This window comes from Ascaphus truei, chromosome 3 (assembly GCF_040206685.1).
Source record: "Ascaphus truei isolate aAscTru1 chromosome 3, aAscTru1.hap1, whole genome shotgun sequence".
In the NCBI taxonomy this organism is placed as follows: Eukaryota; Metazoa; Chordata; class Amphibia; order Anura; family Ascaphidae; genus Ascaphus; species Ascaphus truei.
This window is the reverse complement of record NC_134485.1, coordinates 377704014-377722060: the sequence shown is the minus strand read 5'-3', so window position 1 is coordinate 377722060 and position 18047 is coordinate 377704014. Positions and strand designations below refer to the sequence as shown.

Genomic DNA, 18047 nt, shown 5'->3' with positions numbered 1-18047 from the left:
GGATGCTGATTTGGGGGGGGGATGCTGACTTCGGGGGGGGATATGCTGGATGCTGACTTGGGGGGCGGATGCTGACTTGGGGGGGATGCTGACTTGGGGGGGATGCTGACTTGGGGGGGGATACGCTGGATGCTGACTTGGGGGGGGATGCTGACTTGGGGGGGGGGATGCTGACTTGGGGGGGGTGATGATTTGGGGGGGGATGCTGACATGGAATGGGCTGGGGGGCTGCCGATATGGGTTGTGGGGGCTGCCGATATGGGTTGTGGGGCGCTGCCGATATGGGTTGTGGGGCCTGCCGATATGGGTTGTGGGGCCTGCCGATATGGGTTGTGGGGCGCTGCCGATATGGGTTGTGGGGCCTGCCGATATGGGTTGTGGGGCCTGCCGATATGAGTTGTGGGGCCTGCCGATATGGGTTTTGGGGGCACCTGAAATGGGCTGTGACAGGCTTTTAAAAAAAGACATTTATAATTTTCTATATAAATCTGTTTGAAATTAGACTACATTGTGAAAATATTAATTATTATCATCATCAATGACGTTCCTATTTCCAACAACTACAGCTGCAATGAGTGACAAGAAAAAAAGAAAGTTGGAATCGGAGAATAGATCTTTTAACCCTGAATGGACAAATAAATATTTTTTTACTATGTTCCGAGACAAATTTCTGTGCCTTGTGTGTCGCGAAAAGGTAGCCGTTCCCAAGGAATACAATATTCGGCGCCACTTTGAGACTAAACATCCCGAAGTGGCCAGTTTGGACGCACATGAAAAGAAAATTAAAGCAGCACATTTTGTGAAACGTCTTGATGCAGAACAACAGGTTTTCAAGAAAGTGCACACCGAGAGCGAGGCGGCCACCAAGGTCAGCTTTGAAATATCGAGGGAAATTGCTGCAGCTGGAAAAAGTTATTCTGAGGGTGACTTTATAAAGAAATGCATGCTGATTGGTGTTTCTGGGTTATGCCCAGAAAAGAAGGAAACATTTGAGAATGTCAGTCTATCACGCATGACTGTACAGAGGAGGATAGCGGACATTTCCACCAATCTTACTGATCAGTTGAAGCACAAAGCCAGTGAGTTCCGCTTTTACTCTCTCGCAATGGACAAAAGTACAGATTTGAAGGACACGGCTCAACTTCTTATTTTTATTCGAGGTATTGATGGAAACTTTGAAATTACTGAAGAGCTGGTTGGTATGTGCTCCATGACAGGCCGGACAACTGGAAAAGAAATATCCACTGAAGTAATAAAGTGCATGAATGATAAGTTGGGAATAGGTTATGAAAACTTGGTGGCCATTTGTACTGATGGTGCACCGGCAATGTGTGGAAAACATGTTGGAGCGGTTACTCTTATTGAACAATTTATCGGTAGACAAATAACCAAACATCACTGTATTATACATCTTCAGGTTCTGTGTAGCAAAGTTTTGAAGTTTGATTATGTAAAGTCAGTGGTAGTTTCTATTGTTAACTACCTCCGTTCTAGAGGACTGAAACATAGGACATTCCGAGCTTTTCTGGAAGAGGTAGACGCCGAGTGCAGCGACCTACTTTACCATATGGATGTGAGGTGGTTGAGTCGAGGTCGAGTGCTCCAGCGTTTCGTTGCTTTGAAAGAGGAAGTAGTCCAATTCTTAGAACAAGAACCAAGAAAATTTCCTGAGCTTGAAGATGAGTCCTGGAATCATGATCTTTTCTTCTTTTGTGACATTACAACACATCTAAATGACCTCAACATTGAACTTCAGGGAAAAAATAAGCTTATATTTCAACTGTATGCAGCAGTGAAGGCTTTCCAAGTGAGATTGAAGATTTTCAGAAGTCAGCTGTTGGAAGGTGCAATGTGTCACTTTCCCACTTGTGCACAGCATATCCCTCAGCAAAATATGCTATGCAAATTGGTGGTCTGATTGAAGAATTTGACAGAAGACTCACATTGTCTAACGAAGAAGACATTAAATTGAGGATGATTGAAGATCCCTTTTTAGTGGATCCAGCAGAATTGCCATTCCAGTTGCAGTTGAACATTATTGATCTTCAGTTTTCGACGGAGTACAGAAATAAGCACAGAGAAAGCAGTCTGCAGGAATTCTACAGGAGTATAGACCGTGAAAAGTATCCAAATCTTATTGACTCTGCAATGGAAATGTTCAGCATTTTTGGCAGTACAGTACCTACATTTGTGAGCAAACGTTCTCAATCATGAATTTGAACAAAAAGGCCTGTACTGTTCATTCTGATTATATATATATTATATATAGAGTGCTAAACTAAAGGCATTCATGTGTGTAAGTAGGCCTTGTTGTAATCATATTCAAAGTTAAATACAGCTGAGTGAATTAGGGGCTCAATCATACTGATACCATAATTTTAGCAAGTTTCCTAACATTTATATCTCATTAACACAAGGCCTGTTTGCTGACAACTGTGGCATATATATATATATATATATAAATATATTGTGACATAGTCCAAAGATGTTAGGCAGCTTTCTGTCCCATTTTAGGTCAGAAAGTGCAGGAATAGTTAAAAATAATCCGTTCCACAGCTTCCCATTAACTCAGGCAGCTGGATGGAAAATCCAGACCACAGATTACAATGGCTCTAGTTCTCCCTCACCTGCTCTTCTAATCACATGCACAGGTATTTAGAGCAGAGAGGTTTTGCATTTCACTCTCTCTCCTTAGAGCCTGGAGGCTGGGGGTATCGCTGCTCCCCGGTATCCAGTTTCGGGGTGGACGGCCCCTCCAAGTATCACAGTACCAGAGGATTTGCCTGGACACTTGGGACTGAGTTCCCACCACAAACAGATAAGACAAAACAAATGGTTATTGCTATTGCTAAAAGACTGTGCTGTATCTAGTGACCCTAAATGAGAGAGCATTGTTTTAAGCTGGGGAACCAGGTTAGTTGGCCAGCAGCTGATAGAGAGACTGATTCTGATGTGTAGTTAGATCCCTGAAAGGGATAGGATTTTGTTTATATAATTTTGTTTTTATTTCTTAAAAATAACAGTGTGGGAAATACTGTAACACTGAAATGTGTAAACTGCTGAATGAAAGTATCTGAGTACCTCTAATCTACACTTGTTAAAGCTGCAGTACCTTACTTGTGTAGCCAGGTCCCCCCTCGCGTGTAGCCAGGTCCCCCCTCGCGCACTCACCCCCTCCTTCCCAGTTGCGAGCACGTGTGTGGATCGGGCTGGAGCGCGAGCATAGAGATCCCTGGTAGCTAGGGACGCGAGCGGCGAGCAGGCCGGTTGCCGGGGACGCGATCGGGCCGTCGCTAAGGCCGCGGTCGCGTTGCCACCGGCCCGGCGGCTCGGGGAGCAGGGCGCCGCCATGTTAGGGCTGTTGCGCATGCGCAGTGTTAAAGCACAGCGCGGGAGGCCCCAGATAGCTCGCGCATGCGCGAGATGAGTCTGCCAGCCCCCAGGGTGCTTAGGGGCAGAGACACCTGACGCCATGGAGCCAATAGGGCTGAGGGATTTGCCTAGGAGAATAGATACTTTTCGCGGGGTTTTGCAGCCACGCAGGCAGTCAGGATCCGGACCAGCTAGGGGTAAGAGGTGGATGCAGGGGTCAGTGACCCTCTGCATTAGGCCAGCAGCCCCCAGGCCCCCAGTTAGGTCCTGAGCCACTTAATAGCTTGTGGAGTATAGGGACAGGCCCTAGATAGGGACACTGCCCCATTTATTGGTAGCTTAGTCAGGGACACAGTGCTAAAGCCGTGCGGCCCTGCGAGGTGGGTTCTGGGCTCAGAACACCATCAAAGACCCTGGGACTAAGGTGATATTATCCGCGCTGGAATTCACCCAACGCGGTGTGGAGGACAACGTCGGATCGGGCGGATCTCCAGTGATATCGCGGTACCCGTGGCTGGAGCCCGGGCAGGTAACCTGCAACTCACGTGCACCAACCAGGCCTATCACCAGACATAGTGGCTGCGCAGTCACACATACACATGCACAGTGGTATTTGACTTTGGGGGTGCGAGACATTTGGGTGGGGGTTACTGGACATGGGGTGGGATCACTCTATGGGAGGCCAGAGGTGGTAGCGTCCGCCGTGACGCCTAATGTGATTAGCATCCGCTGTGACGCCAGAGGTGGTAGCGTCCGCCGTGACGCCTAGTTTGATTAGCGTCCGCTGTGACGCCAGAGGTGGTAGCGTCCGCCGTGACGCCCAGAGTGGTTAGCGTCCGCCGTGGCGCATGAAGGTTGTGTTGATGTATGTAGATATAGTTGGTTATGCAGTAAAGCCAGTCCTGTTTTACATTCGTTCGCTTTGTGTGGTTGTTTCCTGTGAGGGCCTCCTCCCACTCCGTTGGGATCCCTCCCAGGTGGAGGCGTTGCACCTAGAGATGTATAAGATGTATGTACCCCAGGTTCCCCGTGGCGGAAGCTCAGCCCTCCTGTGAGCCAACAGGTAATGCACCACACCTGAGTAACCTTGCATGTTCCTACACCTCCACAGTATTATCTGCGAGTGGGTGGGGGAAAACCTGTTACATTTGGAGGCGCTGCTGAGATCAAGTCCTGGGGTGCCCTGTTCCGTTTTTTTCTAAATTACCCGATTCATTTTCATCATGTCCGTGCCGTCACCGCAGGATGTCCATGCCTGGGCCTTAGCGCACCAAGTATCCCCAAGGCGCGCGGTTGCAGTGACCAGGGTAGCACTTGATACAGACTTATCTACAGTGTGCACGCAAGTAAGAAGTTGCCCGGGGTTGGCCACCGCCCGGGGGATCACCTGTCTCCTGTTCACCATGAGTGACATATGCTTAGAAACGGCCCCCCATGTATTAAACCTACCCGAGCCCTCCGCAGAGGACTGCCGCATGATCTACGCTGACTCTCAATCTCCTGAAGAAGCGTCCACTAGTACTGGATTACACCCGAGCCAACGAGTGACCAGTACGCCTCACCGGGTGGACCCCCCTAGGGTCTCTTTCACCCCAAGCGGATTAGGAGGTACCGCCAGCTGGGCAAGGAGACCGCTAATCCCACCCAACCCTGATCAACGGCCTGGCGAGGCCCCAACCATGCCTAGCGTAGGAACTGGGAGCAGTAGTCAGGCCCTTAGTGGGAATCTTTCCGTGAACACGATAGCCTCCCAACTAGTAGAAGCTGTAACCATTTCGACCCAAGCACAGAACTACCGGAAACTCAAGGCCTTCTCTGGGACTCTGCCGACGCCCACGGGAGAAGAGGGGATCGAGGCATGGAGGGACCATACGCTTCAAATCATAGAGGAGTGGTCGTGTTCTGAAGCCAGCAAGAGACAAAGACTGGTCGAGTGCCTCCGAGGCCCCGCTGCTCGGCTAGTGCGGACGCACCGGAGCGTGGAAGGAGAAGTTACTGCCCAGGAACTAGTGGAAATGCTAATTAAATCCTTTGCCAGAAAAGACGACGAAGATGAGCTACTGGCTCAATTCAAAGCCCTCCGACAACGTGAAGGACAAGAATTATCTGCCTTCGTTTGTGACCTACAGCTGTCCCTGGGCACCCTCCTGGACAAGCATATCATTTCCGCGGCCGAAGCAGACCGCTACCGGTTCAAACAGCTACTCAAGGGGTCGTTGCCTGACCACAACATAGCTATAATGATGCAGGCCGCCCCGGTCGCGGCAGTATCCCCTAAATACGGGGAACTAATGGATTACATAAGAGACCATGAAGTGCAGCGCCATTTCCATGAATCAAAGAAACTCAAAACTACCCCCAAGAATGACCCTGTGGTCCCCCCGGCTCCAAAGAGTAAGAAACCTTCCACACCAGAGGAGGAAGCGACCCCCAAGTCGTCTGTTCGGGAAAATCGTAGTTCTGAGCGGTCCACATCCACGTATAAGGGTCGTCCGGACCGCCGTGAGGTATCTTGCTACAACTGCGGGAAGAAGGGCCACATCTCGTACTATTGTCCGGAGAAGGAGGACCAACCGGAAGAAAAACCTCCCGACAGAAGAAGCACAGCCCGATCGATGGTATGCCGAGCCCAGACCGTCGAGCCGGAGGTGAACACCCCTCAGGGAACCACGGATTCCCCTGCTGACGCTGGCCCCAGTGAGGACGCCTCACCCGGTGAAGCTTGCAGTCAAGTGGGCCCTGCGGCCATCGTGCCCGTGGTAATAGAAGGGATATACGCCTCGGCTCTATTGGACACCGGGTCACAAGTGACCATAATATATCGCAAGTTCTATGACCAGCACCTTCAACACTGCCCTCTGAGGCCAGCCGAACATATGAAGGTTAGGGGATTGAGTAATGAAGACTACCCCATCGATGGGATTGCAAGGGTCCAGCTGGACATACTCCAACTGAACACCGGCAAGAAGCACCCTATGCAGGTAGCGGCCATGGTATGCCCGGAGCCCCACGACCATTGCAAATACCCCATCATCTTGGGAACCAATGCGGACATAGTGCAAGCTATAATCCGAGTTTACTTGAAAGAGACCAACGAGCTGCCGCTGGCCGATTCGCTCCTAGACCCCGTCTTACGAGAGGAGTGCCATCGGGTATATGCCTTGGAGCGTCATGGGGACCTCTACAATCATCAACGCGGACTGACGACCATTTCACCAGGGGGAGTGAAACGCCTGGCCGTCTGGTGCTGCTATCCGGATCGGGAAGAGACCGATTATCTGTTCTCTCTGGAAAGTGACCCTGAGGAAGAGATCCAGAGAGGATATAGGGTAATACCAGAAGTAAGAGAGTGGACGACCCGAATTCCTCTCCGAACCCATGTGTATATTCACAACATCTCTCCATTTCCAATGGACATCGATGTAGGACAAAGTCTGGGCAGTATATATCCCGTCAGCCCGGTAGAAACAGCGCCCCAGGTGAACGCCGCTGCCATAGGTGAACAGTTAGGGATGTGGACGACGTAAGGGATGTCCTGGAGGAGATGAAGACCGCTGGAATACTGACGGAGTCGCGTAGTCCTTATGCATCACCCATAGTGGTAGTAAGGAAGAAGAATGGATCTGTAAGATTGTGCGTCGATTATCGAACGCTGAATAATCGTACGGTACCTGACCAATACAATCTCCCTCGTATTGAAGAGATCCTGAATGCTCTGAACGGGAGCCGATGGTTTAGTGTGCTCGATTTGCGATCTGGGTACTACCAGGTGCCCATGAGTGAAGAGGATCAGGAAAAGACTGCCTTCGTCTGTCCCCTGGGCTTCTACCAGTTTACGCGTATGCCCCAAGGTATATGTGGAGCCCCTGCTACCTTCCAGCGGCTGATGGAAAGGACAATAGGGGACATGAACCCTCGGGAGTGTCTGGTTTACCTGGACGACATCATTGTCTTCGGGAAGACCTTAGAAGAACACGAGGAGAGGCTGCTGAAGGTGATAGATCGTCTTGGCCAAGAAGGATTGAAGCTATCACTCGACAAGTGTAGGTTTTGTCACACCTCGGTGACCTACGTGGGACACATCGTGTCTGCCCAGGGGATTGCTACTGATCCAGCCAAGGTAGAAGCTGTGGTGAACTGGCCGCGTCCCGATAATGTCACGGAACTGCGGTCCTTCCTCGGTTTCTGCGGGTATTACCGTCGGTTCGTGGAAGGGTACTCTAGTCGAGCTAAACCCCTGAACAATTTGCTGAAGATATACCCTGAAGATACTGGGAGAAAGGCCACGTCGGCCCGTCAACCGTTTGGCGATAAGTGGACGCCTGAGTGTGAACGGGCCTTCCTAAACTTGAAGAAAAGTCTGACTGAAGCACCAGTGCTTGCATATGCTGACCCAGAACAACCGTATGTCCTGCATGTGGATGCCAGTCTCAATGGACTGGGTGCTGTCCTGCATCAGAAGCACCCCGAAGGTCTTCGGCCTGTAGCCTACGTCAGCCGCAGTCTGACACCCAGTGAGCAGAAATATCCAGTACACAAGTTAGAGTTCCTGGCTCTTAAATGGGCGATCACGGAGAAACTTCATGATTACCTCTATGGTGTTACGTTTGAGGTAAGGACCGATAACAATCCCCTTACGTACATCAATACTTCCGCCAAATTGGATGCAGCCGGACATCGATGGCTGGCGACACTATGCAACTACCGATTCTCCATTAAGTACAAGCCAGGGCCTCTGAACATTGGGGCCGATGCTCTATCACGACGACCAGGATTAAGTGCTACCCCTGATAATGATGAATGGGAAGAGATCCCTGGACCTGGGATGCGAGCAATGTGTAGTATAGCGGCCGTCATCAATGATCAGGTCGCATTCTCTGAACTAAGAGTTGCCGATTCGTTAGGGTGCCAGTCGCAGGCGATCCCTGCTGCCTACTGCGACCCCGCAGGGATGAACATAACCCAGGACAAAGTCATAAGATGGAAAGACTTAGTGGACTATCAATTAAGAGACCCAGTAATCAGCATCATCCGACAAGCCGTTCAGCGAAAGAACCCCGCTCTGTTGAAGAGTGCTCCCCGAGATCTGGTCGCGTTACTCATGCGTGAGGTGGACAAGTTCGAGATAGATAATTGTTTGCTCTATAGGGTAGTCCAATATCATAACCACCCTGATAGGCGACAACTAGTTCTACCCCAAAACTTGAGATATATGGTGTTGAAGTCTCTACACGACGAACACGGGCATCTCGGTGTAGAGAAGACTTTTGGACTAGTCCGAGACCGGTTTTTCTGGCCCAAGATGCGGGAAGCGGTGGAACAACACTGCCGCCGTTGTTCCCAGTTCGTTCAACGCAAGACGTTGCCTACCCGAGCAGCTCCCATGGCCCATCTTAAGAGTTCTGGTCCAATGGACCTGGTGTGTATGGACTTCCTGTGTATCGAACCGGATAGTCGAGGAATCGGTAATGTGCTGGTCATCACGGACCATTACACCCGCTATGCACAGGCCTTCCCCACAAAAGACCAGAAGGCTATCACGGTCGCGAAAGTTCTATGGGAAAAGTTCTTCGTTCATTACGGTCTTCCAAATCGACTTCACTCCGACCAAGGGCGAGATTTTGAGAGTACTCTGATCCGAGAATTACTTAAAATGCTGAACATCGCCAAATCCCGGACGACTCCGTACCACCCCGAAGGAGATGCTTTGCCTGAACGATTCAACAGGACCCTGTTGGACATGCTTGGAACTCTGAAGGGAATGCAGAAAGCAGAATGGAGTCGTCACGTAGAAACGTTGGTACACGCGTACAACTGTACTCGCCATGAGTCCACTGGGTTCTCCCCGTACTTCCTCATGTTTGGGCGGGAGGCAAGACTCCCAGTAGATGTGCGTCTTCGAGTATGAACGGATGGGATACCCAATACCACTCATTTCAAGTACGTGCAAAGGCTAAAGGACAGTCTGCAACAAGCTTACCAACAGGCTGAGAAGTCTACAGCCAAACTGAATGCTGGTAACAAGAGACGATATGACAATAAAGTCAAGTATCGAGAGTACGTCCTGGGGATGCAGTGTTACTTCGTAATTTGGGAATCCCCGGAAAACATAAACTGGCGGACTGGTGGAGAGATGGCGTATATGAGGTAGAGTCACAGATGCCCGGCCTCCCGGTCTATCGCATCAGAGACACCGATGGCAGGGTAAAGGTTTGGCATCGTAATCACCTTCTCCCCATTCCCCAAGTGGGAGACGAAGAGGAGGAACTACAGGCCACACCGCTCAACGGTGAGTTCGATCTGTCAGAGGTGGGTCAAGAGACTGTAACTAACGAGACTCACCCTGAAACTCCGGAAGACCCTATGGAAGGAACCTCTCAAAGGGACCATCCCGCAGAAGGGGCATCTCCCGAAGGAGCTACGGGTAAAGGGCCCCGTAGGCCAATGCCTACTAAGGTGGCACCAACAGGCCAGCCTTTGGATCCACAGAGCCCAAGCTTTGTGCCTAACAGAGACTGTACAGAGACAATTCTCCCCTCAAGGGAAGAGGCCGAGCCTCAGGACTATGTGTACTACTCCCCTGAGGGAGTCGCAGAAGAGCAACTCCGTCGGAGCCAACGAATCCGGTACCCTCCAACTCGGGTCACCTACGATCAAATGGGGGCACCCCATTATGAGACTCAGCAGTGTTCTCACAGTAAGATACAGTCTGTGATTGTGATGCTCAACGAATTATGCAATCTCGTTTAGAGTTACCTGTGCTAAGTTATATAGTTACTGCATTTTTATTATATAATTTGTGTACATTGTTGGGAAGTTATGTGGTCCAAGCGAGGACGTTGGAGTTTTCACCAGGGGGAGGATGTAGCCAGGTCCCCCCTTGCGTATAGCCAGGTCCCCCCTCGCGCACTCACCCCCTCCTTCCCAGTTGCGAGCGCGCGTGTGGATCGGGCTGGAGCGCGAGCATAGAGATCCCTGGTAGCTAGGGACGCGAGCGGCGAGCAGGCCGGTTGCCGGGGACGCGATCGGGCCGTCGCTAAGGCCGCGGTCGCGTTGCCACCGGCCTGGCGGCTCGGGGAGCAGGGCGCCGCCATGTTAGGGCTGTTGCGCATGCGCAGTGTTATTGCACAGCGCGGGAGGCCCCAGATAGCTCGCGCATGCGCGAGATGAGTCTGCCAGCCCCCAGGGTGCTTAGGGGCAGAGACACCTGACGCCAGGGAGCCAATAGGGCTGAGGGATTTGCCTGGGAGAATAGATACTTTTCGCGGGGTTTTGCAGCCACGCAGGCAGTCAGGATCCGGACCAGCTAGGGGTAAGAGGTGGATGCAGGGGTCAGTGACCCTCTGCATTAGGCCAGCAGCCCCCAGGCCCCCAGTTAGGTCCTGAGCCACTTAATAGCTTGTGGAGTATAGGGACAGGCCCTAGATAGGGACACTGCCCCATTTATTGGTAGCTTAGTCAGGGACACAGTGCTAAAGCCGTGCGGCCCTGCGAGGTGGGTTCTGGGCTCAGAACACCATGAAAGACCCTGGGACTAAGGTGATATTATCCGCGCTGGAATTCACCCAACGCGGTGTGGAGGACAACGTCGGATCGGGCGGATCTCCAGTGATATCGCGGTACCCGTGGCTGGAGCCCGGGCAGGTAACCTGCAACTCACGTGCACCAACCAGGCCTATCACCAGACATAGTGGCTGCGCAGTCACACATACACATGCACAGTGGTATTTGACTTTGGGGGTGTGAGACATTTGGGTGGGGGTTACTGGACACGGGGTGGGATCACTCTATGGGAGGTTAGCGTCCGCCGTGACGCCAGAGGTGGTAGCGTCCGCCGTGACGCCTAGTGTGATTAGCGTCCGCTGTGACGCCAGAGGTGGTAGCGTCCGCCGTGACGCCTAGTGTGATTAGAGTCCGCCGTGACGCCAGAGGTGGTAGCGTCCGCCGTGACGCCCAGAGTGGTTAGCGTCCGCCGTGGCGCATGAAGGTTGTGTTGATGTATGTAGATATAGTTGGTTATGCAGTAAAGCCAGTCCTGTTTTACATTCGTTCGCTTTGTGTGGTTGTTTCCTGTGAGGGCCTCCTCCCACTCCGTTGGGATCCCTCCCAGGTGGAGGCGTTGCACCTAGAGATGTATAAGATGTATGTACCCCAGGTTCCCCGTGGCGGAAGCTCAGCCCTCCTGTGAGCCAACAGGTAATGCACCACACCTGAGTAACCTTGCATGTTCCTACACCTCCACAGTATTATCTGCGAGTGGGTGGGGGAAAACCCGTTACACTTGGATGAAAATAAAGCAGGCAGAAGCCTCAGTTAAGCAGCATAATACTTTGCATGATCCTGTTTTTTGTATAAATAACCCTAGAAGACTGTGTTGGGAAGAACCCAGACAGACGTCAGCGCTACAAAAGAGGGGCGTTTGTCACATTATATATATTTATCAGTTAATATATATATATATATACACACACACACACACACACACACACTGTGTGTGTGTGTATACATATATAGATAGAGATACAGAGAGACTACAGATATATTCATACACACTTACAGATCTGTTATTGTAACCAAAAATCATACATGATCACATGTGTGACAGAGTGAAGTCAACTCCTATCAGTTACGCCTGGGAGACATATGTCTGAGTGCTTCATCCAGCACTCATAAGGGTTAACTCAGGTGGAAGTTAGGAAATCAGAACTCTTTAGCTGACACCTGAGAGCCAGCAAGGTAGATAAAGGATCATGTGACTGGCAGTAGCTGCCAGAGAGAGAGAGAGAAGCACACTGCTGCGTGAGCCCTTAGCCAGAGGGATTTCACCAAAGACTACTTCAACTAAAGTAAGGATTATTCATTTGTTTACTGACTGCTTAAAGTACCCTTATGGTTTGGTTCTGGTTTAGCCAGCCAGCCTGCTAGATAGGTCTGCTGTGTTATTAGTCAGTTTTTCTCCCAAAGTGGAGCAGGATTTATTTTGTAAAAGGGACAGTGTACCCGCATGTTATGTTACTGTGGAGAAATAAAGCCATTGAACGTTTTTATTTATCCTGAAACTATACGTGTGGACTGTTCCATGACCTCGGCTACAGGCCGTCCTGCCACAGGTGGTGTCAGAAGTGGGATGTCGGACGGCCCCTTTATCTGAAGGGCCACACCAAAAAAAAAATGGAAATTTTTTTTTCTCAGTTCCTTGAGCAACAGCTCCAGCTAGCAGAGAAGCAAGCAGAGCGACAAGCCCAGCAAGATGAGCGACAAGCCCAGCAAGCTGAGCGACAAGCCCAGCAAGATGAGCAACAGGCCTGGCGAGAGGAAAAGCTACTCCAACTGCTGGTCGAAGGCCCAACCCCAGGCAGACCAGGGATTCCAAATAACCCACCGGTGATGCTGCCTAAAATGATCCAAACGAAGACCCAGAGGCATTTCTCCTCACTTTTGAAAGGGTAGCCACGGCCCACGGCTGGACAGTTGATCGCTGGGTAACGACTCTGGCTCCACTCCTCATAGGGGAAGCTCAGGCAGCCTACCAGGCTCTTCCAGCGGACGAGGCCATGGACTATCAGAAACTAAAGGCTGCTATTCTGGATCGCCTAGGCCTCACGCCAGAGACCTACCGACAGCGGTTCTGGACAGTCAAATATACAAACAGAGACAGACCATGGGGTCGTAGCCCACCGCTTAGTAGACTTATGTGCCAGGTGGATACAACCGGAAAAACATGACAAGGCAGAGATCCTTGAACAGTTTGTGCTCGAGCAGTTCATACAGATACTGCCCCCCTCCTCCCGCTCCTGGGTAAAAAGACACGCTGCATTTTCCCTGGATTCAGCGGTCCGCTTGGTGGAAAACTTCCTGGGCGACGACACCCAACAGGATAGCTGGGAACGGCCGGTGCAAACACCAGTTGCTTCCGGTGATACTAGAGGCAGGAGAGCAGACAATCGAGGGGTCTACAACCCGCCAGCTCGGGAGATCCAGTCGACCCGATCGGAAGACCCTTTCCCATCTCGGAGGGTTCCTGGTACAAACTCCCGCAGAGACGCCCATCCTGGGTCCGAGGCCACTGGATCACTCAAGGGAGGCCGCCACCCACAGTATTCCCCGAGAACCTGGACTCCTGTCACCCACCCGGTGGAGAGGATAACCCCACCAACCAGAAGGGAGGACCCCATCCAACAGCGGAGAGGTCCAAACACCGAGCCCCGTCGAGAGCTTCCGCGGACGACCGAGTTTGCGGACTCAGGAGATGAGGAAATGGACTGTTCATATGGCAGAACCACTGCCACAGCTTGTCTCCGAGGGGACCACAATCCGTGGTTAGTCCCAGCATCTCTGGAGGGGACAAAAGTAAACGCCATGCTGGACTCGGGCTCTGGAAAAACTCTGATCCTAGAGGGCCTAATTCCAAGCAATAGACTATCTTATGACTCTCCTTGGAATATCGAGTGTATCCATGGGGATACAAAGAGATACCCGACGGCGAACGTTACACTGCGTATCCAGGATCAAGAGGCTAGCCTACTAGTGGGAGTTGCTCCCTGGCTACCTGCTCCTGTTCTACTTGGCCGAGACTGGCCCTACCTCGAAACATTGTTGGCCCCTACTCCTACGGAGCCTAATTCTCTGGTACCGGAGAAGCCCGGAGACTTGTTCCCTTTTTCCCCAGAGATTTTCCCCCGTAGACACCATGTCCCAAAGACACGTAAACAGAGACGTGCGGAAAAAGAGGACTGGTTAAGAAAGGCTGGGACTTTTGGTAACATTAGTCAGCCCAAAGGACTGCAGGTCATGGCCGGGGATGACCAGGGTGGGGAACAGATAGATACGGGAGTGTTGCCAGACCTGGATCTTCCTGACTTCCGTCAGAGGCAGAGGGAGGACCCAGCTCTGGCTAGACAATATGAGAAGGTGGTACAGGTCAACAACAAGATAATAGATGAACAAGGTGTAAAAGTGTTTCCACATTTTGAACTATTGAATGACATACTATATCGTGTGAATAAGGTTACACAAACAGGGGAGGTCATTCGACAGATGCTAGTCCCTAAAGGGTTGATTAAAACAGTGTTTACCCTAGCCCATACTCTCCCATGGGGTGGTCATTTGGGCAGAGATAAGACCACGGACCGCATCTCGTCCCGGTTTTACTGGCCAGGCATACATGGTGACATCATGAAACTATGCGAGACATGTCCTTAATGCCAGTTAACTAGCCAAAAAGGACAGAAGCCGGCTCCTTTGGTTCCTCTGCCCTTGGTAGCCGTCCCATTCGAGAGAATTGGGGTAGATCTGGTCGGACCTTTAGAACCCTCTGTGAAGGGACATAAATTTATACTCGTTGTTGTTGATTATGCCACCAGGTATCCTGAGGCCTTCCCTCTGAGATCAGCCACTGCTAAACAGGTTGCTCACAGGCTGTTAGAACTGTTTTCTAGGGTAGGACTTCCCCAAGTAATGTTAACTGACCAGGGAACAAATTTCATGGCAAAGTTAATGCAGGATGTCCTGAAGTTATTGGAGGTAAAATCCGTCCGGACCTCGGTCTACCATCCTCAGACTGATGGATTGGTAGAGAGGTTTAACCGTACTTTAAAAACTATGCTTAGGAAGTTTGTGGACACTGAAAAGCGAGCTTGGGATGAACTTCTCCCTTTCCTGTTGTTTGCGGTACGAGAAGTTCCCCAATCATCCACAGGCTTCTTCCCGTTTGAGCTCCTATATGGACGCCAACCTCGGGGTATTCTCGACCTACTGAAGGAATCCTGGGAGGAGGAGCCCTCCCCCTCCAAGAATACCCTTCAGTATGTCATAGACCTTAGAAACCGCCTAGACATGATAGGTTGGTTTGCGAAGGAAAACCTCAAATCTGCTCAAGAACGTCAAGAGAGGCAGTACAACCAAAATGCTCGCTTGAGGGTCTTCCAACCTGGGGACCAAGTGATGCTACTACTACCGACATCAGAGAGTAAACTCCTTGCGAAGTGGCAGGGTCCTTTCCAAGTTCTCCGCCGCACCGGGGAGGTGAACTATGAGATCTCTCAACCAGGGTCCAGGAAGGGTAAACAAATCTACCACGTGAACCTCCTGAAACCCTGGAAAACGATGAGATCGCTGTTCATTCACCCTCGGGAAGGAGATACGGATTTGGGTCCAAAGCTTCCAAAGGGTAGTACGTACACTGACCATCAGGTTCCCATGGGAGAGCAGTTAACAACGGAACAAAGGTCAGACCTACTTGATGTATGTGACCAGTTCCCAGATGTTTTTTCTGAGCTGCCAGGGCAGACTGATTTAGTGTCCCACAGGATTGAGACAGAACCTGGCGTAAAAGTACGGTCCCGTCCCTATAGATTGCCAGAGGGCCGAAAAGACCTGGTAGAGAGGGAGATAATAAACATGTTGGAATTGGGCGTGATCGAGGAGTCCCACAGCGAATGGTGTAGCTCTATCGTGTTGGTCCCTAAACCAGATGGGAAGGTGAGGTTTTGCGTGGATCTGCGAAAGGTAAATGCTGTATCCAGATTTGATGCATATCCAATGCCTAGGGTGGATGAATTGCTTGATTCGCTTGGTAAAGCAGAGTATATCTCCACCCTAGATCTCACGAAAGGATATTGGCAGATACCTCTAGCGGAAGAATCCAAATGCAAAACTGCCTTCGCCACCCCTCTCAGTTTATACCAATTCGTCACTATGCCATTTGGGTTACATGGGGCTCCAGCCACGTTCCAAAGGTTAATGGACAAGGTACTACGACCCCATAGGGCATATGCTGCGGCCTACTTGGATGACATTGTCATCTATAGCAGACACTGGCAGTCTCATATAAAAAGGTTAAGGGCAGTCCTAACGTCCTTAAGAGAAGCAGGGCTCACTGCAAATCCCAAAAAATGTGCCCTGGGTAAATCCACTACAAAGTACTTGGGCTATGCTGTTGGGGGAGGGATAGTAAGGCCACTAGCTAGCAAGGTGGCCGCCATAAAGGAAGTCCCCACCCCACAGACAAAGAAACAGGTCCGCTCCCTTTTGGGGTTAGCAGGGTATTACCGGCGGTTTATCCCCAATTTTTCAGAAATATCTGCACCCCTAACAGATCTGACAAAAAAGAGTGCCCCGACCCAAGTTAAATGGTCTTGGGAGTGCCAAGACGCCTTTGACATGCTAAAAAAGTGCCTGTCAGAGGCCCCCGCTCTTCGGAGCCCAGATTTTAAAGAGCCCTTCATCATCCAGACGGATGCCTCAGAGGTAAGACTGGGAGCAGTGCTGTCTCAGCAATTTGATGGTGTTGAACACCCCATACTGTTCATCAGCCGGAAGCTGTTCCCAAGGGAAGTGAGGTATTCCGTTATTGAGAAGGAGTGCCTCGCTGTAAAATGGGCAATTGAGGCCTTGAGACATTATGTCGCCGGAGTACACTTCACCCTGGTCACTGACCATGTGCCCTTGAAGTGGTTAAGCACCATGAAGGACACAAATCCAAGGTTGACGAGGTGGTATATTGCCCTCCAACCCTTCTCTTTTGATATTCAGCATAGACCTGGAAAGGACCATGGAAATGCTGATTTTTTGTCAAGGGAAGGAGTGGAGGGTCGGGCTTCAGCCGTGTGGGACACTAGCCACACACAAATAGGGGAGGTATGTGACAGAGTGAAGTCAACTCCTATCAGTTACGCCTGGGAGACATATGTCTGAGTGCTTCATTCAGCACTCATAAGGGTTAACTCAGGTGGAAGTTAGGAAATCAGAACTCTTTAGCTGACACCTGAGAGCCAGCAAGGTAGATAAAGGATCATGTGACTGGCAGTAGCTGCCAGAGAGAGAGAGAGAGAGAGAAGCACACTGTTCCGTGAGCCCTTAGCCAGAGGGATTTCACCAAAGACTACTTCAACTAAAGTAAGGATTATTCATTTGTTTACTGACTGCTTAAAGTACCCTTATGGTTTGGTTCTGGTTTAGCCAGCCAGCCTGCTAGATAGGTCTGCTGTGTTATTAGTCAGTTTTTCTCCCAAAGTGGAGCAGGATTTATTTTGTAAAAGGGACAGTGTACCCGCATGTTATGTTACTGTGGAGAAATAAAGCCACTGAACGTTTTTATTTATCCTGAAACTATACGTGTGGACTGTTCCCTGACCTCGGCTACAGGCCGTCCTGCCACAACATGCCAACATTATGAACTATGAAAGAAGATTAAGGTAAGTAATGTCTTACAGAGTTAAGACATAAGACACCAGAAAACATAACATAAAAATGTATGCTGTTATATGGGTACTTACTTAAAGTTGTATGTCAATAATATTAGCATGAAATGACTATCTACATTACAAAAATAACCCAGATACATCTCATCTTGAACAAGAGCTAAGTGAATGTCATCTTCCATTAACATGCCAAGTGTGTAATAATGTTGTACCATTAATCAACTGATGATTAATACATATTCATATGTTATCAAATATGCCTTCATTCAGTCAGTGAGCATTTCTAAACATTCATGTGTACAAGGACATACTTGAATGTTATCAAGCATCTGTACATGATCATACATACACTATGCATGAAATAGTCTGCAGTAAACAACACCAGGACACCAACAAATTTAGTGAATGTGATTATTTATTTTTGTTTATCCTTTTGAGAGCGAGTCACAGGCCTGCTTGTTGGCTGTTGTGTTT

The 18047-nt window shown here is 50.2% G+C and overlaps 1 protein-coding gene across 1 annotated transcript; it reads left to right on the top strand.

The window, feature by feature from the left end:
* The first annotated feature begins 538 nt into the window (after nt 1-538).
* On the top strand, nt 539-1918 carry LOC142490778 (general transcription factor II-I repeat domain-containing protein 2-like). Its single transcript, XM_075593196.1, has one exon. The coding sequence runs from the start codon at nt 539-541 to the stop codon at nt 1916-1918; it is 1380 nt and encodes a 459-aa protein (XP_075449311.1).
* The last annotated feature ends 16129 nt before the right edge of the window (nt 1919-18047 follow it).

Bases quoted from the DNA above. Each gene is read 5' to 3' on its own strand.
- LOC142490778 (XM_075593196.1), top strand. From the start codon at position 539: ATGACGTTCCTATTTCCAACAACTACAGCTGCAATGAGTGACAAGAAA.